The following is a 25,596-nucleotide window of genomic DNA, read 5'->3' on the forward strand; positions in this document are numbered from 1 at the left end:
CTACTTTTGTTGGAATTTGTGCTTTTTCTCATAATATTTTATTTTATTTTTTTAACGGTTTAACCGATGTCTTAAACCATTCACCTTGATAACTGTTTTGTTGGAATTTGTGTTTTTTCTCATAATATTTTATTTTATTTTTTTTAACGGTTTAACCGATGTCTTAAACCATTCACCTTGATATTTGGGTGTAAATCCGGCATCATTAAATCCAGCGCATTTTCATACTATCAATGTTCTATAAACTAAACTAAGTTTATATGTCAAGTCAATCCGAGGAAATTATATTATAAATTTTAAATCCGGGCAATTTTAAAACAACGGGTTTTAAATCTGGACAATGACCGTTTGTAGTTTTAAATCTAAGTAATTTTATTATAGATTTTAAATCTGGGAAATCTTAAAGACAATGTGGTTTTAAATCCGGGCCATGAGCGTTGCACGTGCTAAATCTTCTGTAATTGTAATTGGATCACTGTACATGCGTATATATATTATAACCAAATCTTCTGTAATTGAACCACTGTATCATATATGTATATATATATTATTAAATCTTTAATAAAAACAACATATCAGGTTGTGTGGATTCTTTTTCGCTATATCATATACATTGATTTTGAAATTTATTTATTTTTTATTTTTAACTGCAAGTCTGCAATTTAATATTTTCTATAGAGTTATGAACTAAATAGTTTATTAGAGTGTATTATTTTTTTAAAAAAATACATATATATTTTTTTTAAATTGGAAAGTCTGAAACTTGAATGGCATTTTCACACAAAGCAGCCACATAAGTAAAGCGAAGCCGGCCCATTAAAAGCCCGTGGACACCAAATGGTCAAGAAACAGCTACGAAGCCCGAACAGCAAACGGCCACATCATCCACTCACGCCGGAATATTCTGTCGTCACTTCAGAGCTTTGGATTTTCCCGAAAACTATATAAACCCCTTCCTCTCTCTCTCGATCGCCCATGTCTCAGCCCTAGAACGCCCCAATCCCTTCTCTTTCTCTTTCTTTCCCTTGATCTCTTGCCCCAATCTCTAGCTCTTGGATTATCTGCGTGTAATTCAATGTTGAGGGCTTGGAGATCCATGGATTCAGGCGGAGATGGAGGAGCTCGATCGGATTTTGGTGGCTGATCGATGAGAGAGACTCTGGATCGGAGCATTTAGGGCTTTTTCATCCTCCTTGGAAGGGTATGGATGCTGTGGAGTTGCCTTTGACTGCGTCTGTTGGAGTTTCGAAGCTGCTGTCGCCAACGCCTGATGGGTTCCCTAGGGTTAGGGAATCGGAGAAGGGCCCGGGTTCCTCGGTTTTTGGCACCCATAGGCCCTCTGGTTGCGGATCTTATCATAAAGGTATGGTTTTGTGGAGTTGGAGGTTGGAGTGATTTGTGGTTTTTAGGGTTTTGTTATATGTATTTGATTTTATTTTATTTTTGGTTCTTTACTTGATCCGGTTATTGGAGATGTTCGATTTATGCAAAATTTTCTTGTTCCTTTTTTCTAGTCGTTGATCTTCTATTTGGATTTTTGAAAATTGTGAAGGAGAGAAAACAACAAAGAAAAATCTTTTCTTGTATTTGGTTGCCTGAAGAACATAAAATGGACAGGAAAATGGTAGGAAATGTGTTAAAATGGTTTGTCTTTGATGTTTTTTTTTTTAATTTTCAATTCTTTCTTTTTCCTCTAAATTTAATATGCCATTGTAGAGTTTATGACTAAATTCTACTAGTTCTTTTACTAAAACTTTTGAATCCATTGAAGTTGTAAAATTTATCTTTTGTGGATGTTGATTATCGCTTGCTAGTTGAGCTTTCCCTCAACTTACCTGCCTAAAGTTTGATTGGATACTGAATGGAGCTCTTTCAATACATGATTTAATTTTTGAGAATCAGGGTCTGAGCTCTTGCACCTAGAGTTGCTGTGAGAACACCTGTAGTGGAATTATCCTTGAGTTGGATGTCAAAACCAGGGCAAAAAATTTTATTTGCCCATATTTCACTTTTTTTTTCATTTAATATCAATTTTTTTTCTTTCTCAACCAACAATTTATTTTAAGTGCTTCAATATATTTATAGTCCTCTGTATTTTCATATTTATCTTTGGAGTCTGAAACTAACTCATATTTAAAACTTGCCTTGCTTTTTTAAAAAAAAGGTCCTTACTTTATGGAGTACATTATATTATTTCGATTGTTTTTGTATTAGTTATTTGACAAATGTATGGTTGCAGCTCCAGAGTATAGCTCCATTTCCAGAAACAAAAGATCTGATGCAGATTTCAATAAACATGACAAGCTTCCAAGTTTCAGATGTGTGGAGAATGATAGTAAAAGGCATCATCCTGGAGAGACAGATAGGCCTGAGAAGGTACCCCTTGATAATGATGGTAAACAGTCAAACAGGAAAACTATTAAGAATCCAAGTATTCTCCCTTGCTCTAAGCGATTAAGAACAGATCAACCAGAGCATTCCTCTAAAACAATTGTTTCTGATGCCTGTGATGATACTTCCATCAAAATGGGCCTTGACCTCATAAGATGCAACTATACAGGTAATATGAATCTCTGAATTGCTTGCCATCAGTGAAGTATTTTTATTTTTAACTAATAGTTTCAAGAAAAGTTTCCTTTGTGAAGTTTTTGTCAGGTACAGCTGTGAGCCTGTTTCATGGATATTTTATTATCACCTTGACTTTATCATGTTTGGCTAGAAAAAATCTGCCACTTTTAGTTCTATTTGTTTGCTTGGCTGTCAATACTCCTTGGCATCTTTTGTCATTCTACTTTCTACAAAGCTTCTCTTGTGATTATCAGGCCCAGAGTAAAATTCTTATATATTTGTCTGCAGATAAAAAAAATATGCATATTGACAATTCTCTTAGTTCAAACGGTGCTTGAACTTGCTCCTTTTTTTTTATTTTTTTATTTCACTGAGTAATTGGTAATTCAGCAAGATATCATATGCTTATTTTATATTAATAGAAGAAATATACTTATCCAGAGAGATCACGGATGACCAAGCCAAAGCGTTGTCTGGATACCAAGAGAACTGAGAAGAAGAACTTGAGGGCATGTGGGAGGTTGAAATACGAGGCTGGTTTAGTCGGCTCAGATTTGACTTGTGGAGCCAACAATATACATGGTATGAAATAACTGCGCAGATACAATATTTTGGTATTATTTCAAGTGTTCTCTGATTTGTCTTATCTGGTTTATAAGTATTACAGAATTTAACTTGCTCGTGAAGTTCTTAATGTCAATGTGTCTGTTTGTTGAGTTTTTGGCCTGCAGAAATTTAAGTTGTAAGTGTTTTGTTATCCATGGATATGCATTTTCAACACAGCTTTTTTCCTGGTAAAAACAAATGCCATAATTATCTAATTCACTCCAACAGCTTGAAAATTCACTTCAATAATGTTCACATAATATTTGCTGACAACCAAAGGTGCTATTGGATGCATTCTGAGCCATTCACTTTTATTTCTTGAAAAATTTGCATGGTAGCTTGTTGTTACCCTTAATCCCTGATCATCGCAATATCAAAATTTTGCACTTGCTTTTCTAAATGTAGAAATTCTGCATGGGCTTTATTGAAACACATTAACAATAATGGAGCTGTTGCTTCATTTTGTGTTTGATGTATAATGATAGCTTAGTCCAGTAATGTACCTGTGTTGATGTGTCAGTGTATGACATGAAAACTGAGAGATGCACGAAATACTAAGGCTAGAGATGGCACATATACAGCACTCAATATTAATGCTAGATGTATGCAGTGCTAAATATTAATAGTATCTTGGTCAATTTTAGTTGAAAATTTTTCCCCCTAAAACAAGTTTGAACAGTTAAACCCCAAATCCAACATTGCCCAACTTATCCCAAACAAACTGAATACCGCCAGTCTTTTAACTTCGTCTGTTTTTTTTTTTTTAAATAAAAAACTATAGGCCTTTATGTTCAATTTCATAGTTGTGTCATCACAAGTAGATAGTCAAATTGAAATGATTTTTCCCAATTCCAAAGTGCTGTGATATTTAATGTTTCATTTAACAGTCTGCCTTTTGATACTCTAGTTATATACTTTATAGTAACTTATTGCTGTTGATAGTTTTTGATGGTTGTGTTTTTGCCCTTATGTAGCTTTTGTATTGATGCATAAACCTCTCTTTTTCAGGACTGTATGGTCTGAAGTCAGACCCTCATGATGTTGTTGAACTTGTGGATGAGGTGTCCTTGAGCGAACTTCTTGATGGAAGTTACACCTATCCCAAGTTATGCCCAGATAAAGGGAAGAAAACTGGAAACTCCAGTGAAAGTATTCTAGTCTCTGTTAGAAAGGCTTGTAGTATACTTATGCCCCATAGTTCAGTTGATAGCGGTGGCAGTAGAAAAGCTTCCACAAGCATTATCAACCTTAATGAGTGCTCAGGGAGAATGTCTGATTCTGACAGCATGCTCAAAACCATTGAAGAATCAGAACCAAGCAAGGTGAGCTTAAAAGCATGAGTTTCTCCTTAGTTTTGTATTTTGCATTTTTGATGAAGATGTTCTCTTCTTTCTTATTTTTTCTTTTTCCCTATATTGGCTATTCTTAAGGGGGAGAATCTTGGTCAAGTAAACTCGAAAGGCCCTTTGTCATCCCAAGGAGATCCTGGATCGTTTGGCACTTTCTCCTATCCATACCCTTGATGCTCTTTTGTTGGATTCAAACATGCCCTCATTTTCCTTGCAGTCTGCTACACATATGACAACTCTTCGGAGTGATAGCTTGCCCCCTTTCTCGTGGTCAGTTGGTCATAATGGAGTCTTCAAAACTAGTACTGACTCAAAATTATCCTCAACAAGGATCACGTGCCAAGGTAGATGGCTTCGACTATGGAACAATTCTCCTTCCATTAAAGATTGCTGTTTTCCATTAGTGTCAGATGCTGGGAAATGTGATAATGGGGAAAAACAATCAGACCGGAACAGGCAAAATGATAGATGATCTTGTGCAATATGTAAATGCGTTGTCTCCATCTATTAATCCTTCTGAAGACACATTACATACTTCCTATGATCCAGAGGAAGCCAAACTCTCAATATCCCCACCTCAAATGGACCATCTGGTGCTCTGGAGCCATGTAACTCTTTGAAGCACAGTTTGATGCAGGAACATGCAGAGGCTTCAGGATCACAATTTGCTGAAGGAGATTTTAGGTGTCAAGAAAAACTAACAAACTTTGATGGTCCTTTTGAAAGTGAAATAAGATATGTGGGGAATGTTGCTGGCCATAAAGATCCTATCGCTTGTAGCTCGAAGGGATTCTCAGATAATTGCTACCCTTGTAAAAGCTCTGGTGTGGACTGCAGCCAAAACTCATGGTGTTCGTCTATTTCAGAGGGGTTTCAATCAGGTGACAATTTGGTATCTGCTTGTACTTTTGATATCCCTTACTTAAAATAAATTAATGCATTTATGTAAGATTTTTTTTTGCATTCTAGAAGAATCATGGTTCTGCTATCTACAAATAAATTGTGACGTTGCATTCTGAAGTAGGTTATCTGCTGTATTCAAATCTTATGTCTTAATATGCTGGATTTGAAGGTAAAATTAAAATTATGATGCTGTCTTATTTAGGGAAAACCAGCTATAATTTGTTCTTTAAGTCCTTTTTGGCATTCAATGAATGTGTTTTCCTTGAAAATGCATCTAGATTTAGTCATTGTGCTACTTGATTTTGCATGATTTTGTGTTCAAGGTAAATTCAGTTGCCATATCATCGCTAGGAAAGTTGTATTGGTGAAAATAGACTAATAATGGTTACACCAAATGACCTTATTTTTGAATGAGAGTTTGGAACTTGGCTCATGAGATTGACACTTCTCTCTTCATTTACCCAATTGACCAAGTATTAGAAGACCCAATATGTTCTAGGTGGGTTTTTTCAGTTTGGTTCCTTGGTTTGGTATAATTCTGCTGTCATAGTATTACTGGTTCAGTTTTATTTGGTCTTCTACTATGAAATTGGACCAGAAATGTACATGCAGATTTTGTCTTATGGTGATTTGCTGAAAAATTTGAAACAGCTAGATTGGCTGTGGAAGAAGCATGAAACCTATGGGCGCTTAATGCTGTTTCATTTTGTGACATATATAGGCATGTAGAATCTTATGATTAAGGTATGCGTCTTTGTTCCTGTGTCTGTCAAGCATTCTTGTTGTGGAAACCCTAGTTGAATTCATGATCAAACTTCTAGGGATCTCTTCTGTTGTTTGTGTGTGAAGTTCTATCTGTTTCATTCGCTCCATGCAGTATTTTTATCATTGCTATATTCTCCTTGCATGGGGTCTATACACTTGATACCATGATTTTCAACAAAAAAATTATCTTGGCTATTAGGTCGTAGGTTGTAGAGACTTGTAAAACTTGCCGAAAAGTTATACCAGATGACATCATGTGTAATGCACTTGGTGTGCAATTGCAATTCATCTCTGAGAACGAGCACTGGAAGTTTACTAGGTGTTATCACTGGTTTCCATCCCTCTCATATAATCGTAATAAATTGAAAATCCTTGTAAACCTCTTAAGGGTCAGTTGTGGTAAAAAATCTTTTGGTGATGGTCGCTAGGTCTGAGTTTGTGACTAGAGCTACCATTGTCGTGTGATTGTCGTTAGAGTTTGAGCAAACAGTCTGATCTATGACAGTCAATCACCTTCCGGAATTTCATCCTGTTTCTGGTAATTAATCCCTTAAGGTTGGCCTTTGTGGTTAAACTTATATGCTTAAGTTTTGTCACGACTTGGTTGGTTAGTGACGTTTCTTTGGCTTCAAGTACAGTTCCATTAAATTTTTGTATGAGAAAATTTTCCAGAAATGATTGGATGGTACACTTTAATAATTTGTGTTTTTAATTAAGACAGAAGTTGAGGATCCTATGAACAATGGAATCTGGCATGAATTACGAAATGAATAAAAAGCATCTGATGTCGAGGAGACCGATACGTTGGAAATATATTGGTAGTCAGAATCTACCCGCTAGTGCCTGAGTTTATGAATTATGGATGCATGCTGCTTTTCTTCCTTTTTTCTTCACTTATTATAGCAACATTCTTCATGATCGATTTTGCTTGTTTCACCAACTTGTAATCCATTCTTATCAACTTGCCAGCATTATTAAGTTAAATACCAAGTGGGATTGCTAAAGTAGCATTTCCAGCATTGTAATGTGAAACTCAATCTTTTAAGATCTCATTTATGCAATTATTTGTGATCAGGGTATTCTCCAAGGGCTGTGGCTGCTGCTGAGATACTCTGTGAGATGGCTAACTGTTTCAGTGCCATCAGGATAGGAGACCCAGGCAATAATAATTTCAAGTGGCCAAAGGCTCCTTCACAGAAGACCATGAAAGCTCGCAAGTCTATGTTTCCCACAGGGAAAACAGATGAACCATTTCTTGCAACTAGACACAACGATCCGATTAGAAGTGCAGGTGTACCATCCACCAGACATAAGCTTGTTGGTGAAAAGAATTCCAACCTCATCGACAGCACTTCTAGAAGTCCTGTGAGATGGTCAGTTTCCGCAGATGGTGCATCCTCCGGCAAACCTGAAAGAGAGATCCCAATCAGCCGGAAGCCTTTGCTCGGCAGTTCAGTACGACCATTAGGTCTGTCAGTACGTTCTCCGACAAGATTTGAGAGAGACGGTGAGAGTAAGCAGAAATTAAGGAGCTTTGGAGGGATTTTTATCAAGGATTGGAGCCGGGGGAGTAAGAGATTCTGATTGTATATTATTGTTTCAGCTTAAAAGGCCATACCAAACAAAATCAGTTGCTTAATTATCATAATTCAGTTTTTATTAATGGCAAAAACAGATGGTTTATGATTGCATTTGCCATCAGCTGTCCTGATTAACTGGCAATCTACCTGGAAAGCTTAGGTTTTCTTTGTTTGTATGTGTTTAATCATGCAGCAGTTGGGGTTATGTGCAAGTTTGTAGTAGCTCTTTTTCCTCTCTCTCTCTCTCTCTATCTATCTATCTATATATATGATTTCTTGCCTCTTTTTAGGGTTATTTGATTATTATTTTATTACCTTTTATGGATTTATAGACATTTAGAAGAAAAAGAACCAAGGATACAAAAATTAAAGGGTTATGGGTTCATCAACCTGTTTATTTCTTTAGAACATGTAGACAAGCACTAGTTATTAATAAATCCTCAAAATGGTAATGGTAATTTGAATGATATGTGGGCGAGCCTAATTGCAAATAATGAAAAGGCTAATGCCAAGTAGGTTGGCAGGACCCAAAGTCCAGGTCAGACCAGCTTCATTCCGATTTCCAGACACTCCGGACAAACAAGAGTTCACGTGAATCCGAAACCGTCCAAAGAGCCCATAAGCGCCCGTGAACACATGCTCAAGCACAACTCCCAAACTTATTTTATCTTATTGTTCGCTTCGCTATATATCATATATATATATATCCACTCAAAACATAAGGTACCAACTCACCAACCAATTTGGTGGTGACTTTATACTGCTCTAAATCAATCAAAGAATTTCTTATGAATAAACAACACTTATGCATTATATGTGTGCATGTACGTCTACTCGCATATGAACTTTACATATATATATATAATTAAGAGACTAAATGGTATAAAAGCAGAACTTCTTCATTACATGTTAAAGAATTTGATCAATAAAACATCAACTCATTATTTATTAAATCTTGAACAATTTTTTGGATTTTTCAATTAAACCCATGAAAATACATGTTGTCTTGTCTCTAGTGTTTGTATTTCTCCAATCATCTCTTTTTACTGTTTGACGTGATTTAGGCAGAAGTCTGAACAGTCCACCAAAGGCAAAGGTTATGCATGTCCCACACGTAACAATAATAGTGTTAATAAAACAAGAAAATAAACAAATAAATGCAAACAAAAAAGATAATTAATAATTAATAATATCATTATTATTATTCCATTATTATTAAATAATAATAATAATAATAATAATAATAATTTATTTCTTACACATGGAGGCCCGCCGAGAAAGCACAAGCCAATAGAGCAAACGATAGACGAAGAAAAACCCAAACAAGACCTCAATGCACACCCACCTCTGTCCCTCCTTTAACCCCCGGCGAGCCAGCACGTCGGCGCCGGTCACCATGCACGTCGACACTCCATCCTCTCTCTCAAAGCACCTTGCCGCCGCACACCCATACTCATTCTCCAGCAGCGCATCAAGCGCATACTTATACGGTGACAAGTAATGTGCGAACAACCAGTACGAAGGCATGCTTCCCATTGAGATGAAGTAGCCGGAGAAAAGAAAGAATCCGGCCAATGACACCATCACCAGTGACGTTCCGGCGATGTAATCCGGCGCTAGAGAACTAACGAAGAGAACGAAGGAGTTGGCTGTGAGCACTACCACCCAAACTATAAGCACAAAGCATGAGAATGCCTCCCAAGTGAAGCAAAGACCAACTAAAAAGTAAACAGAGGCGGAGTACAACAATGAAATGCAGAGAAGGTAAGGGATGAAGACCATTGTAGTAGCAAAGAGATGAGAAGAGAGACGGTAGAGACCGGAAGAAGCCTCACGGAGGAGAATGGGCCTCTCACCGACGAAGATAGGGAGAGTTTCAGTGGTGGAAGAGAGGAGAAAAGTTAGAGTGAAAGCGAAGAGACCCAGACGTTTGTCAATGCCTTGTTTGGTGTAGCCCATGTTAATGTAAATAGTGCCGAGAAGGAAGCCGACGCCAAGTGCTTCGATGGTGTTGGTGAGGAGAAGCTGGCGAGTTCGGTAGATGAGTTTCCAAGAACGAGAATAGAGTGTGAGGATCTCGTGGGGACGAGAGCTGGTGTAGGTGACGGACATGCAAAGGTGGCGGTTGTGATTATGAGAAGGTATATTAGTTAATGGAGGATCAGGGGGAGAAGAAGAAGAAGAAGAGTGGAGATGAGAGAGGAGTTCCATGGCGTACTCTAAAGGGTTGAGTTGGGAGGGGAGAGGGAAGCCGGAAGAAAGGAGGAGGGAGGAGAGGGAATGGAGGTCGCCATGGTGGAGGAGAGAGCCGTTGGAGAGGAGGAGAATGGAGTCGATGGTGGAGAGGAGTTTGGAGCTGGGTTGGTGGATGGAGAGGATGATGGTGCGGTGGCGGGAGAGGGAGAGGGAGCGGAGAGTGAGGAGAAGAGAGAAGGCGGTGGAGCTGTCGAGACCGGAGGTAGGTTCATCGAGGAGGAGAATGGAAGGGTCGGAGAGAAGGCTGAGGCCGATGGAGATGCGGCGGCGTTCACCGCCGGAGAGAGAGGAGGAGAGAAGGGAGTGGGAGAGATGGGAGAGGTGGAGAGAGGAGAGGAGGGAGGAGACGGTGGAGGAGATGGAGGAAGGAGAGGAGGAGGAGGGGAGGAGAAGAGAAGCAGTGAAAGTGAAGGTCTCGGAGACAGTGAGGAGAGGGAGGAAGAGGTCGTGTTGAGGGACGTGGGAGGAGATGCGACGGAAGAGGGAAGGACGGAGTGGGGTGGAGTTGAGGAGGAGATGGCCGGAGGTGGGGGAGGTGCGGGCGGAGAGGATGTCAAGGAGAGTAGACTTGCCGGCGCCGCTTGGGCCGACGATGGCAAGGAGTTGGGAAGGGTAGGCAGTGAAGGAGATGTTGTGGAGAATGGAGGAAGGTGGTGGACGTGGAGTGAGTGGAGGAGGTGGAGTGGAGAAGAAGCTGATTGTTTGGTATAGGAGATGGAGTGTGCTGTTAGTGTGTAGGTTTTTGGAGGTTCATGATAATGATCTTGTTGTTGTTGTTGTTGTTGTTGTTGTTGTTGTTGTTGATGATGGTTGAGGTTGGACATGGTAATGAAGGAGGAGGTTTGGATTGGGATGGTGGTGAAGAGGAAGAGGAAGAGGAAGAGGAAGAAGAAGAGTGAAGATTGGAATGGGTGAGCATGTGAGCTGGCTTATGCATGATGATGAGTGGGGAGTGTGACACAAAAGGATGAGGAGAGTATGGGTGATTAAATTATTTGATTGTTAATTAGTTGTGGAGAAGGCTTTCTTGATTGTTTGTGTTACTTGAAGTTAATTTTTTTACTGTAATTTTTTTTTTTTAAGAAAATGAAATCGGACTAGTGATATACTTGAAAATTCGAGAAAAATAAATTGAAGGAAAATTTGTGATTAGTTATAAATTTAGTTGGATTTAATGTGAGAATTGGTCTGACAAAATAATCATGGAAAGATGATGCTACATGGAGTCTATTTATTTTTCTGTATAGTTTTCATTTACTTGCCAGAATATATATATATATATATATATTTTATGAAAGCAACAAAAGTCGCCCACAAGGGGTGTCAAAACTTGTCAGGATAATTTTTAATCACAACTTATGGCTAAGCTGCATTTTGAGTTTTATTATTTTTGATAGGTCACAATATTTGGTTAGTTATTACTTTATGTAGATATGTTATTACTTATTTGTATTGATTTATCTTATTCTTTTAAATCAATAAAAATAGTTGAATTTAAGAAAGGAGGATATATAAAATGTGTGCCTGTGCATTGAGCATAACTAGGTTCATTATAGATAAAGTAAAAATAAATTTGGTTGAATTTGAATACAAGTTCTATTTCTTTTGTTTGGATTATATAAAGCTAAACTTTAGCATTTCATGCATGGTTGCTCAGCTACACATATTATGCTAACGAGTTTTAGTGAGTCACTCTTTTTGTCTATCACATTTACTAATAAAATCTACAATTATGACTCACTGTCACTTGATCTATCATCTAACCAAGCTTAAGAAAGATATTAGAAACAAATTAAAAAGAAATGGAGATCTGACTTATTATAATGCAGAAAAAATTTCACCCATATTATAATGTAATACATTTGGATATAAACAAGAAACAATGGTTCTCTATCTGTAAGTGACTACAAAATGTTAGCTAGAAATCAATCCTAGTAATATCCTTGAAGATGAAGTTCATTTAAAGGCCTTCGATTACAAAATCAAACAGCCCATTCTTTAAAAGGGCTCTTACTGAAATTCTAAGATGGGCCTTTGGGCTCTCTCAAAACAAAGCCCATGGTGGCCACTCTCCCAAAATATAAATTAAACCCAAAATATATTCCTTTTATATAATTTAATTTGTATTATATAGATAAATTTTTATCTTATGTATTTTGACATGACAAACTATTATCTATTCTAAGCTATTTCTTTGTAAAAATTTTATTTTTAGTTATATGTATTCAAATTTTCTTTTTTCCACCTTTCGTAATTCACAAAGTATTCATGAATTAGTGAGTTGAGTACTGATTGTTGTGTTACAGGGAACATTTTTTTTAATATATATTGATTTGTCTTGAATTTATGTCTTAGCTCATGTGAAACAATGTCTTATTTGTGGTCAATGGATTATAATAAGCCATTAAATAAAGACAATAACGTAATAAATACATATATATATATATAATTTAAATTTAAACGAGAGACAACCATAAATTATCTTGAAAAAATTTTGTTTATATTTTATTTTATGTTTTTTTTTTTATAATTACATGTTCATATTATTTTATAAAAAATAATAAATCATCATATTTACAAAAAAAGAACATATAATATCGTAAATATAATATATAAAGTGATAAGATACATGGTGGACTAAAGTCACAAGTAGTGAATGAATGAATCTACAGACAACGAGGTAGTAAATGAATGAAGTTTTAGTTAAAAAGAGGGCGAGGGATAAATAAAAAAACAAATAAGAGGAATAGTGATAGTTGTATAATACTCCCAAAAGATAATAGTTGGTGGAGATCCTCCGTCTATAGCAGTGACTATTAGATCTCTTTTAGTTAAATTCACAGCGTACAGTAAAAAAACACGCACTAGTACTAAAAGTATTGCATAAAAAGATTTAGTTGTGTTTGATTATTATCATTAAGTCCTCCACCTGATCATTTTCGATCGGTAAACTTCCTAGGTCATTCAATCAAATTAATTTAATCAAGTAAACACTTTGTTTCAAATATATATATATATATATATATATATATATTCTAGTCTATTTGCTCATATATGCCGGTGCTGGCTAGCTAATTCCGTTGTGAACTCAAATGTAATGTACCAAAGAGTCAAAATATAAGACCGACCAACCAGGGGCGGACCCACATGGGGGCCAGCCCGGGCTGGCCGGCCGGAAAACTTTAGAAGAACCGTGTCTAATAATATTTTTTTATATGAATATTAATGTTTAATAATATTTTGTTTGTGTTTAGTTAACATGTAATGGGTATGTGCTTGAGTGGTTTATGGGAGTTGAATGATAGGAGCTCACCAGTGGTTCAAAATCTTGGAGTTTCGAATTGTAAGTTTTTTTATTAATTTTTAGTAATTAAAAACAAGGTTTTTTCTTTCAAAAAAATTGTGGAAATTTTTAAAAATTATATAACAAAAAAATAATGATCTAAACTTTATGATTTTTTTAATAATCAACAAAAAATTAAATTAATAATGTGGCATTGAAAATTTTTTCTTATTTAAAAATTACTAATTTTTTTTAAGTTTAAATAAAGTTTGAAAAAAATTGTTTCAAAACATCCCTCACAATTATAGTAGTTGACTTCAACCCCTTTCTATCGATGAGTTTTGGTTTCTGCCCACGGGTCGTAGTTGGATCGAGGAGAGGTCGTGGTTGAGTTAAAAATCTGAAAAAATTAAAAGGGTGATGAATATGAAAATATTGACTTTTATTTAAGCCCGGGCTGAACTAAATTCCTAGGTCCGCCACTGAGACCAACTATAAAGTATAAACTAACTAAACTAATGATGTTCATTATAAACTCAATTGGTTCGACTCAATTTAACTCACAATTCAAGTTCAAAGCACCCATCACACAAACACATCCATGCATTGGTATTGAGAATGCCTACAGATTCCCCTACACTTTACCTTTCTTCCCCATTAAAACCTCAAACTTGTTTGTTCATCTCCTTCAATGCATGTATGGCATGCAATGCATCACTTATTTTGGGTTTTTTTCCTTTTTTTCTTTTTGGATTTATGTGACCTTGAAAGTAGTTCACAAGATATAAATACATTTTTACTTTTGGTCTTTGTTTTGTCCCTTGATGAAGACACAAAACATAAGATCCTCTCTTTATTCTTTTGTCTCAATCTATGCATTAGTACATGAACCTATTACAACTATCTTGGGATAATTTCAACTGAATTACTTGGGCTCTAGGTCATTTCATTTTAAAAATTTTTTCTTTTTTGTTGCTTTGAGTTTTGAGTTTAATGAATATGAATATGGTCCAGTTAGTTAGCAAGCATATAAAAAAACTAAAATTTGTTTAATTTGAGAAATAGTATACTAAAACAAATGATCAAATTAATTAATAAAGAGCGGACTTCTTTGCTTTGCTAGCAGGTTGGGGTCTTTGGGCTCCTAGGAAACTTTTATCTTTGTTCTTTTATTTTGATTCTTTGTTTGGTGTTTGTATTTCTTTTGTACTTTGTCAGCTTTCATTTTTTGTAGACTATTTTGTTATTGTTTTTTTTAATATATATAATTTATCCACTTTTGAAAAAAAAAAAATTAAGATAATACAATAAATTTAAAAGATACAAAACATGAAATACAAAAAAAAATTACTAGAATAAAGATAGCAAGTAACAAAAAATACATAATATGAGTGCACTAGATTAATATTAATACAACAAAGTAGTGCCAGGGTCTAAGAAGACCTCTGGACGTAAAGTGAATCTTCTTCGAGAATGTATCTTGCATTCATCAAATTATGACGTTAATTATTTTTAATAAGTATATATATATATATATTAATAAGTATATTAATTACTTAAGTACTTAAACTCGACATGTAAGGAAAAAAATAAATTCCAAACATTGAATGCAATATACATTTTATCATATTAAAAAATTATTTTTAAATAAATTCCATCACTGTGAATTAGGAGTATAATATTAGGACGTTAATTAAGAATAATATTCAAAAGTTGATAGAGTCATTCATGGCTTCAAAGTCTTGAATTTCATTCAGTGAAGGACAAGATTTGGATTGAAGTGGTTCCTTGAAAACCTCCACTACACATCCCAATGAGTTGAAGCATCCAATCACAACCAGAAGGTCTTAAACATGAAAATGAATTAATTAATAAATAAATCACTCTTATTTATATTGCCCGGGCCCATTTGTCCTTGGTCAAGACAAATATATAATCAAAATAATTAAAGGTTGAGTGGTATTAGGCTAAAGTTACTTTCATGATTCACTAACCGCATTAGGGTTGGAACTTGAAACTTGAGAAAAAAATAATAATAAAAAAAATTTTAAGTACCGCCCACTTATCTACTTTCTTAGTGCTTCTATAACCAGTTTAATTGTACTCTTATACTCATGATAAATAATCTTAAAAAATAAAAAATAAATCTTCGTGTTTTTTTAAAAATCCAACACTCCTCCAAATATTGTAAATATTTATATATTATTTTAAAGAAAAAATTATATAACTATTTTTATTTTCGGATGTGCATTTGTGAAAAAATAATAATAATTCAGTTATTTAAAAAAAAATAATTCATTCTTATATATCCATAAAACTCTTTTTTACAAATATAAACACTTTATGGAATGGACTACTTAATTTTTTATTTTTAAATTAAAAAAATAAAATACTAACTTTCTTATTGCAGATGTAGTAATATTTTTTCTCTAAAATATTTTTGCTTTTATTTGATTTACTAATTTATTTTTAATTATAATTGAATGCTAATGAAATGGTCGATAACCCATAAAATAAATCAGAGGAGTATTTGGGCAAAAAAACAAATATTGTTCTCACATCAAATGTAACATCTAATTTTGCACAAGTGTAGATAAGCAATTTTCTCAATAATTTAATAATAATACAATGCAAAAAAGAAAAGAAATGTTACTTATGATCACATATGATATAACATAGAGTTGTAGAACTTTTGACTTAGGAAATGCAATTACAATTTTTTTGGGGGTTATGCCTGCTAAATAACAAATAAAAAAGTATAAACTTTTAAGTGTGGTGTCTCCCCTATGCTGTGGACCACGTACAATTAATTAATGGGATTCATGCATCGTTAAGAGGCCTGCTTAAATTAATAACAGAACAATTAGTTAATGAACCTCCAACCCTATGCATATGGATTAGTTCCTTCCCAAGCATCACTCTTATATTATTAATTCCATTGTCATCCGACCGTTATATTTATTAAATTTTATTTTATTTGAAGTAGGACAAAACACTCCATGATACTTCAATTAGATTAAATTTTGTTTTCATAAACCAATTAAATCAAGTAAATGAAATCTTTTGATACATCCATACTAAAAATAAACAAATACCGTGCCACTTTATATTCATAATTAACATTGCAATAAAATAGAATCATATTCTGTTATTGATAAGCTATATACTACTCTTTTTAAAATATTCATGCCGCCAAATGCATGTCCATAATCAACTTGTAATGAATGGACAATTTCTGCTGAACTTTCTTTTCAAGCTCATTTCACTTCATTCTCATTTCCCATTATAAGAATGCAATCAGACAAGAAAACAAGCACATTTAACTTCCAAGTTAAACAAGTTTAAAAAAAATTTTACAACAAAAGACAATAAAAAGGTTCATATATTGAAGAAACACAATTTCCAAGAGTTTTTTAAAAAAAGCCAGTATTAACTCTTTCATTAAAAGTTAGCATTCAAATAAAACGAAAAACCACAAGAGAAGAGGAAGCAAAGCACAAAGCCATGCAAAGAGAAAGCAGCAGCAGCAGCATCGGATTCGCTGGCCCCAACCACAAACAAGCGTATCAAGATGCAGAGGCCTCTCACACCCTCCTCCTGAGTAGGCCCCACAAACACATACACAAAACACATAACCAACCATGCAACATGCTGACAATTTTACCTCTGCTACGTACCTCCCTCCCCAGTCCATCCAATAAAAAAGAAAAGCAAAAGTTTCACAGTAACCGATGATACTATCAAACCCACTCAAGACTCAACCCCCACTCCCCAGTGAAAACCATCTCCAGTTACACACACACACACTCTCTCTCATTCTCCATCATATCACCATCAATTCCTTTCTTATTTTTCTTTTAGTAACTAATTAGTTAAAAAAAAATTAAAAGCATGATTTACAAAGCTTAATAAGAGGATTAAAAGATTAAGATGGATAACATCATTACACTACGTTTCATTACATTTCATTGGCTTGGTTCCAAAGCTCGAGCATTAACTAACACTCGCCTGGGTCGCTCAGTGACCGGATCAGCGGTGACTCGGACCCTGCACGCGTGCGACAAAGATGATGAGTTAAAAGAGTTCATTGAAGCAATAGATCGAACAGCTCGAGAGCGGAAAAGGGAAATATGGGGAAAAAAATCAAACACCTTGTGAGCGGGATGATTGAGACTCTTTGTTGAAGGAGAGCTTGCAGTGCGCGATGGCGTTCTGGATCCCATCTTGTTGCTCGATCAGTGAGTCGTCTCGCCGGCGAGGAGGTGATGGTGGTGCTGTCGCTGATGATGCTGATCTGCTCTTTTTGAGCTTCTTGCGGACCACTCTTAGGCCTGTAGGGATGACACCGGTGCTGTCCTTTTCGACGTTGGTGAGTGGCGCTTGTGGGTTCTCTGATGAGCTGCGTTCTCCGATGAGCTTCTCGAGGTATCGCCTAGATACTCTCATGTACAAAGGTTTGATCTTGTTGAGGTACTTGAGGACGACGTCCTTGGAGAGCTTCTTCTCGTCGCTGTCCGCCGTGGTGGTGACCTCTGGTTTGGTCTTGGCGCTACTGTCACGAGTGAAGAAGGACACTATGGGCACCTCCTCGACCTTGAACTTGATAAAATACTTACCGAGCTTAGGTGACGACGGGGCCGACGCGGCAGCGGTGGAGCCTTTCGCCTTCTTGAAAGCGAGCATAAGGACGCGGAGTTTAGTGGCGGATTTGAGGAGAGAAGCGGGGAACTGGCTGGGCTTGGAGTCAGTCTCGAAGACGATGGTGGACGAGGGTTTGAGGAAAAGGTCGTGGGGTGGGGAGGAGGCATCGGAGGCAAGATCGAGGCCGAACGCATTCTCATCGTCAGAGGCCTCGTCGTCGACTTCAGCATCAGCATCAGCAACGGCTTGAGAGAACTCAAGATCGAAGAAAGAGGCATCATCATCATCGTCGTCATCGTCGTCTTCAGTAGCGATAAGGTCGGGGTTGTTGGTGGGGTGGGAAGAGAGGGCAGCGCGCCAGTAGGAGAGGAGGCTGAAGGAGTCCATGGTGGGGAGAGCCAGTGGGCTTGAGGAGCGCTTTTGGTACGATGTTTGGGGAGGGGAGTTGGGGTAGTAGAGTGGAAGGGCTTGTTTCTTTTTCTCAGTGGAAGCAGTCGCTCTCTCTCTCGCAGTCGCAGTCGTAGTCGCAGCAGCAGCAGCAGTGCCTTTTATTACTTCTTTCTGGGAGTGAGACAGAGACGCCGATGAAAAGGGCATCAAACCCCATCTTCACAGGTGGGGAAAAGACCTTTTTTTAAAAAAAAATAAATTTCATTGTTTATTTGTTTTCATTTTTATTTCCTTTTAACTTATTGGAAAGTGTGTGTGTGTGTGTGTGTGTGTGTGTGTATGTGTGTGTTTGTGTTTGTATGTGAGTTGGTTTTTTTGTTTCTGAAGGTGTTAACTTTTTTCTACAGTCAAAGCCTGCCGTCTGGATTGCTGTATATAAGCCGAAAAAGTGTATTATTTTTCTTCTCTTATATATATATATATATATTTATTGAAAGAGACGCTTCAAATACTTAGAAGTTGCTGGCGGGTGAAAACAGACAAAAGCCACTCTATCTTCTGTTAATATAACTATTCAAGCATGTCCTATTGGGATGATCAGTTAATGTATATTAATTGTTATTAAGTTTTCTTTTTATGATATTTGTTTAAGTTTAATTTCTCACATGTATTTTTTTTTTTAAAAAAAAAACCAAGCTACACATACATATTTGTTGGCAGATACAAGTTAATTCTAAGAAAAGAAAATTCTTGCTGTTTTTTTTTTTTTTTGAGCAAAATATTCCTTCTAGTTAACCATGGGTTACTACATTGCTTTAAAAAAAAACAAAAAGGATTTTTTCTCAATCATTTAAATGCCATAGAAATTTACTTCTCAACTATGTTATTGATGTATAAATAAATCATTATAAAATAATTTTTTTTTAATAAGATGGATAAACTATAAATTTATTGGAAAAAACTGGAATAGCAAACAACGAACAAATAACACAAGTAACTAACAACAAAAACGTGAAAATAAAAATCAAAACCAGAAAACAACAAGGACAAAAGAGTTAAAAAAAAGTACAACATCAGCGGTGTGACAATCCTAGAACCACAACAAATAAAATGAATAAACCAAAATGTAACTTATATAATATATAAAAACATAAAATATTGAATATGAAAAATAAAAATAATAATAATAATATAGAAGACATCCTATCCATTCTCCCACGGTAATGGATTACCGTTCTTTCCAACCGTCATATTTTAATGATAACAAGTACTCGAATGGATTCCGGCATACAAGTGCATCACCCCAAAAAAAAACCTCAAAATTTCTTCTTAATGTGTTCTTGTATGTTCTACTTGTATGCTCTGCTCATTTTTGCAACTCTAACTAATTCATGGAATTAGCAACAGGAGTGAAGGACCTGTTGGAACACAAAAATATTAACAAAGAAAAGAAGATTAAAGAAGGCTTTCTGATGTTGAACATGGGCCTCAACTAGACAAGATGCTTTCTGTCTGGACAGGCACATACATGATAGATTAGGCCTTGGAAAACTTGGGTGGTCAAATGGACAACACTTTACTGATCCTCAGTACCAAATTCAGACTTAATCTTCTATACTGTACAAGCTTGATTAATTAATCTTGTGATTCCCTAGAGTAGATACCAAATCCCACACCGTCCTCTTGAAGAAGAGGAATCTGTAACAACTACATCAGACAGCTTGGATCACTGACAGGCTCAATGTTTATGTTACAGAAAAAGCACCCCTCATGCATCCAAAAGCTTAAAGTATCAATTTCCTGATTCTATCCAAAGGTTAAAACCTTTTACACTAATGCTTAGAAATTTAAGGCTGACATGAAAGGAAATGGCCAATAACCACCAGAATTATGAAAAGCCTTAAAAAAAGAACAAGATGCAGTAACATGATCTCTCATTGCATGTAATCATGCAGATGAGGAACATCCGTATAAAATCATCAGTGTTCCTCAAATGAAGGATGATTAGAGAAAAGCAAAAGCAATGCAGAAAAAAGGTGTGATATTTTGTTTTACTGGTTGGGCACTAGTATCTTCTTGTTGATAATGTCCAGCTTATACTAGTAAGGAAAAGCTCACCTGTATGGTTGTACAGTGCAACTCCACAAGGTTACAGATGTCAATCTTATGGTATCAAGATGGTAGAGAAATCCTAAACTTTTTATTTAGAGGATTTTACAAGAATATCAAGAGTATCTCCTTTTTTCTCCAATAAATCATCCACCTATGTAATTGTCATGTAGTTCAGCCTTCTTTACTTACCCATAACAACAATTTACTAGCATGACTTTTTTAGTATTATGAAATTCATTGAAATCTTGGTATCAACCAGCAAAAATATACATACGCTCAGGAAGCAAGTCCCTACTTAACACACAATTTTATTCCTCTTATCAAGTCATGGTCATCCATCTCCTAACTTCGGATATCATTCTGACTACAATTTCAAACCTGGAAAGTTTTGGGGGTTTTGCCGCCTTTGCTGCTTGTCCTATTTAAGCATTCATACAGTTGCTTGAACAGAGAGTATCAAATAAAAACATCTAAATTAGCTCCAAAAACATCACAAAACATTAAAAGGTTCTCAACAAGCAGACTTTGTTGACATTTTGAGAGAAAAGAACACAGAAATACTCTTGTGAAGCCAGGATAAAATCAATATGCTGAGTATCCAATGTGCAACAGATAAGTAATACCCAAACGTCCCCAAGAATCTATTTACCAAAACCATGAATATTTCAGATTGCAAAACACCATCATCCCAGTGACAAAACTGTCAAAAAGTCTAATTTTTTTTTTAAAAAAATGCAAACTTTTTAAAATCAGACTAGCCTTCTATCAGCATAAAACTTTCCACTAATCTCATTTTCTATGAACTATGCTTCTAATAAACATTCAGTAATCTGACAAGCCTGCTACTGTTGTAGAGCTATGTCCTATCTATAAGCTTCACTAACAAAACATAGTTCTTCTCCAACACAATAATAAAACATTTTAAAAAACACCAGAAATATAATATAGCAAAGAGAAGCAAGGTCCAGCACCTGAAAAAAAAACCCATCAAACAGAAGTCAGCTCCTCCGCCGGCCGGCCGGGAACTGAGAGAGTGGGACGAGCTCCGACAGTGGCGTGGACAAAGGCGTCGGCATGGGAGAAGTCCTACAAACCGGACACGAGGCATTGAGCCGAAGCCAAGCGTCAATACACATCAAATGGAAGTAGTGCCGGCAATCAGGCATCATCCTTAGCATCTCACCATCACGATACTCACACAAGCAAATCGAGCAAACTACATCCCCACCCTTCTCAGCCGAGAAAGGAAACTTAGGGTACGAATTGATCGCCGCCGGGTCAAGCCCCGGTACAGGGCTATGTTGGCCGCCGTTGCCATCGCCATCGTCGTCCTCCGTGACGAAGATGATACGAGGAAGCGTAACACCATTAGAAGGATTAGAGTTAGAGTTAGAGTTAGGGTTAGGGTTGGGGATGGGTTGGCGGGAAGCGGAGCGGTAGCAGAGGTAGGAGACGAGAAGGAGGGCGGAGAGAACGAGAAGGACGGAGACGGCAATGGCGGCGGTGTAGGTATGGGAGAGAGGGGAAAGGGTTTGAGAGAGATGGGAGGAAGGGGTGGTGGCGCCGGGGGAGGAGAAGGAGGAGGACATTGAAGAGGGGTTTGGGCATGGTGCGGAGAAGAAGGTGGAAAAAGAGAGAGAAAGAAAGAAGAGGGAGTGAATGATAATTTTCTATTTTTTTCTCTCTCTCTCTCTGTCTCAGCTAACGCATTTAATATGGACACGATGCATGCCATTAGTGTGTTCCGTTTCAGGTCCAAGTCATGAGTCACGGATGTAGCCACGTTTGTGGTGATCGTGCCCGGACTCGGCTTGGGCTTGGGCTTGGTGTGGCTGAGTCTGAATTAATTGGTTAGATTTTTTTGGATTTTGAATGTTATACGTGTATGCATGTGGTGCCATTTAATTTAGACCAAAGTGCAACCATACCCTCTTGATTAAATGCATTTAAATATCTTTGAACTATAAGATTAAAAATAGTATAAACAATACCTAACAAAAGCTACTTTATGCAGTGGAATGTCACGTGAATGGTGAATTGGTATACTCAAAGTTGAATCTTTTGATCGATAATATTGTTATAGTACTATACACATTGTAAAAACAATGTTATAGTGTAATGATACTATTTATTTATTATTCATAAATAGTGTATGAGAGAATATTATTTTTTTCTCTCTAAGATTATATATTAAAAAAATTTATTAATTTTATTTTATTTTTTAAAATATCTTTTTAGTTATGCATATGATGAGATTTTAATTACTTATGTGACATCTGACCTAATTAATAAATTTATAAAAAATCGTTAAGTTGCCTAATGCATTATTGTATTAACTTTTTATTTTGACACTGTATTATGGGTTAGCATTTACTGTGTATTTATAAAAAAACCTCTAATTGTTATTTTGTGATTGTGTACTTTAAAATATTTGTTTTATATTTGTTAGGGTTTGTCCAACCATGTCATGTGCCATTTATCATGCGGAATATAATTATTTTTGAAATTAATAGAGGATTGTATGTCAATGCATATATACTTGAATAATCATTAACAAGAAAGATATTATTTATTTATAATGGTGAGTATTCTGAATAATTACACTGAATAATTGTTACCCCCAATGCATAATTATCTTTTGTCGGAAGACAATATTGGAATAGTGGTTAGCCATCAACATCTTACAGCCTTGAGACCACGAATTGGGCTTGAGTCTGAGCCAGGCTAGTATGGGTGGGCCTTGAAAGCAACACTAACAATTTTTATTTTTTATTTTTATAAAACGGATAACACGCGTGTGTGCAAATAAGCAAAAATTGATTATTCAGTTGTTCACACTCACCCAATAAAAATTGAAGCCCGAATTGGCCGGGTGAAAAGCCTTAGAAGAATTCCGTCTAGCGAGATTTAAACCTGGATTGAAGAAAAAAAAATTCAAGATGGAGCCATCGTTGGACTGAGGAGCAAGGGCGAACCCACATGAGTGGCGCCCGGGTTGGCTGAACGGCCAAAAAACCTTAGAAGAACCATGTCCGAGGAAGGTTAGGCATAAGATTTTTTATATGAATTTTAATGTTTAATAATATTTTGTTTATAATTAGTCCTTGAGTGGTTTGTGGGAGTTGGATGATAGGAGCCTACTGTATCGGGAGTGCCTTGACACCTACCATGGTTCAAATCCAAGAGTTTGCAATGTTAAATTATTAATAATTTTAGTAATTAAAAACAAGGGTTGTTTTTTTCAAAAAAATTGTGGACATTTTAAAAATTATAAAAAAAAATAATGTTCTAAACTTTAGAATTTTTTTAATAATTAAAAAATAAATTGATAATATGGCATGACAAATGTAAAAAAATTTTTGTAATGAAAATTTTTTTCTTATTTAAAAATTATTAAAATTTTAAGTTTTAATTAAATTTGAGAAATTGTTTAAAGCATCCCTCAGAATGATAGTAGTTGACTTCAACCCCCTTACCAATGTAGTTCTAGTTCTGTCACTGCTCATAGTTGGATTGAGGAGAGGCCATGGTTGGGCTATGAATGCCGGAAAATTAAAGGATAATGAATATGAGAATATTGACTTTTATTTAAGCTCGGACTGAACTAAATTCCCGCCACCGCTGAGGAGAAACCGTGGTTGGGCTAGGGAAGTCAAGGTTGGATCAAATTCCTAAGTCTGTCATTGAACCTACTCTCACAGTTAGGGACTCTTTTACCAAATTATATTAAATATCTTTTTGGGTTGTATCATCATCATCATCATTATTATTATAAAATATTGGTCAAAATATAAAAATTGTCCTTTGATTTTGCTTTTTCTACCCTTTTAGTCCCTCTAATATAAAATCCGTCTTTTCTTGTTTTCATATTTTTACATTTTTTGTCTTTTTTTGTCCCTTTGATTGACGGATCTGTCCTTTTGATCTTTCCAGTTGATAAATTAGAGGGACTCCAAAATGATGAAAATGTGTAAATACTGAGGATCAAAATGGTGGATTTTACAACTAAAGAACGAAAATGTACAAATACAAGGATCAAAATGATGGATTTTATATTAAAAAGACTAAAAAAATAGAAAACAAAAAATAGAAGAAACCGTTTGATATTTATACCTGAAAATATTTAAAACATTAGTGGGGTTGTTATAAGACATAAACGTGAGAAAACAAGTAAACTTGCGGTATAGAAATGTGCCACATATCCATTAATAGTAGAGTAGAGCTTAACCAAAGGAGAACATTAACCTAGTGGGAGACATAGTGGCACCTGTCGCACCTTAAAAAACGATTAAGGGCATTATTTATCTTAAATGCATTGGGAGGAGTTAAGCATTATGTTTAGATCCACTGTTGAGGGGTTAGTTAGGTAATATCGGTTGTGTGAACAGTCATGAAACTAGAAATAAAATTTAAAGTTCTGAATTTTAAATTTTAAAAAATTATAAAATTTAAACAATTCTATTAATTCAAATTTAATATTAGAATAATAATCTATAAAAATACTTTTCATAAAAAAATAATCAAACAACCAATGGAACAAAGTAAATTATATATATAAGATAAATTTAGAAAACTAAACAGATTGAGCTAAAAAAAGCTTATCAATCGACCCAATTGGGAAACTAATTAGTCCACCATATTTTTAAAATAGTGGTTGCATTTTTATTTTTTTATTATATTATTTTTTTAAAATTAATTAATAATTATAAATTGACAAATTCAATAAAAAAATATTTAATATTTTAAATTTAAAATTAATACAAATTTCACTACCCATATTATATTATTATTTATTATTATCACTGAATGATTTTTATCTAATATACTAATCTTACTATTTTATTTAATTTATTTTAAAATTGCATGGGTGGAATTAAGAGAACTATTCCCTTGTATTATTACATATTCCACAACTAAATATGTTGACGCTATCATGTCTATATACTTCGACATAGCTTTTTAACCAGAAACTTATACCAAAAATAAATTAATAATAATAATAATAATGAATGGAAATATTTAGCATATTGGAACTAGTCATATTTCCAATTAAAATTTCCAAGACAAGTAAAAATTATAAATAAAAACACATTTATTGAGAAGATTAATGAGCCAATAAACAGCAACCCTGAACCCAAGGTCC

At 35.3% G+C, this 25,596-nt stretch overlaps 4 protein-coding genes across 6 annotated transcripts; 1 reads left to right on the top strand and 3 right to left on the bottom strand.

The window, feature by feature from the left end:
- Positions 1-857: 857 nt before the first annotated feature.
- On the top strand, positions 858-8,008 carry LOC120261341. 3 transcript variants are annotated; one of them, XM_039269202.1, is made up of 6 exons: positions 858-1,363; positions 2,240-2,560; positions 3,010-3,150; positions 4,183-4,496; positions 4,593-5,415; positions 7,267-8,008. In XM_039269202.1, exons 1-5 carry the CDS (start codon positions 1,204-1,206, stop codon positions 4,695-4,697), a joined length of 1,041 nt encoding a protein of 346 aa, XP_039125136.1. In that variant the 5' UTR covers positions 858-1,203; the 3' UTR covers positions 4,698-5,415; positions 7,267-8,008. The 3 variants fall into 3 exon arrangements, with proteins under 3 accessions (XP_039125136.1, XP_039125135.1, XP_039125137.1); XM_039269201.1 differs by having other exon boundaries at positions 4,593-5,404; XM_039269203.1 differs by having other exon boundaries at positions 862-1,363; positions 4,605-5,404.
- Positions 8,009-8,980: 972 nt separating this feature from the next.
- On the bottom strand, positions 8,981-10,777 carry LOC120260140 (ABC transporter G family member 4-like; the record flags this gene model as incomplete). The annotated part of the gene is made up of 1 exon (XM_039267581.1): positions 8,981-10,777. A coding segment is annotated over one exon (1,758 nt), but the record flags the coding sequence as incomplete, so codon positions are not given.
- A 6,386-nt stretch (positions 10,778-17,163) lies between these two features.
- LOC120262139 (probable membrane-associated kinase regulator 2) lies at positions 17,164-21,499 on the bottom strand. Its single transcript, XM_039270203.1, has 3 exons — positions 21,425-21,499; positions 17,462-18,579; positions 17,164-17,357 (listed from the first exon to the last, which is right to left on the bottom strand). Exons 2-3 carry the CDS (start codon positions 18,546-18,548, stop codon positions 17,308-17,310), a joined length of 1,137 nt encoding a protein of 378 aa, XP_039126137.1. The 5' UTR covers positions 18,549-18,579; positions 21,425-21,499; the 3' UTR covers positions 17,164-17,307.
- Positions 19,529-22,127, bottom strand: LOC120262140 (RING-H2 finger protein ATL67-like). The gene has a single exon (XM_039270204.1). It carries the CDS (start codon positions 22,040-22,042, stop codon positions 21,452-21,454), a length of 591 nt encoding a protein of 196 aa, XP_039126138.1. The 5' UTR covers positions 22,043-22,127; the 3' UTR covers positions 19,529-21,451.
- Positions 22,128-25,596: the final 3,469 nt, after the last annotated feature.

This window comes from Dioscorea cayenensis, chromosome 5, assembly GCF_009730915.1.
Source record: "Dioscorea cayenensis subsp. rotundata cultivar TDr96_F1 chromosome 5, TDr96_F1_v2_PseudoChromosome.rev07_lg8_w22 25.fasta, whole genome shotgun sequence".
NCBI classification, from domain to species: domain Eukaryota; kingdom Viridiplantae; phylum Streptophyta; class Magnoliopsida; order Dioscoreales; family Dioscoreaceae; genus Dioscorea; species Dioscorea cayenensis.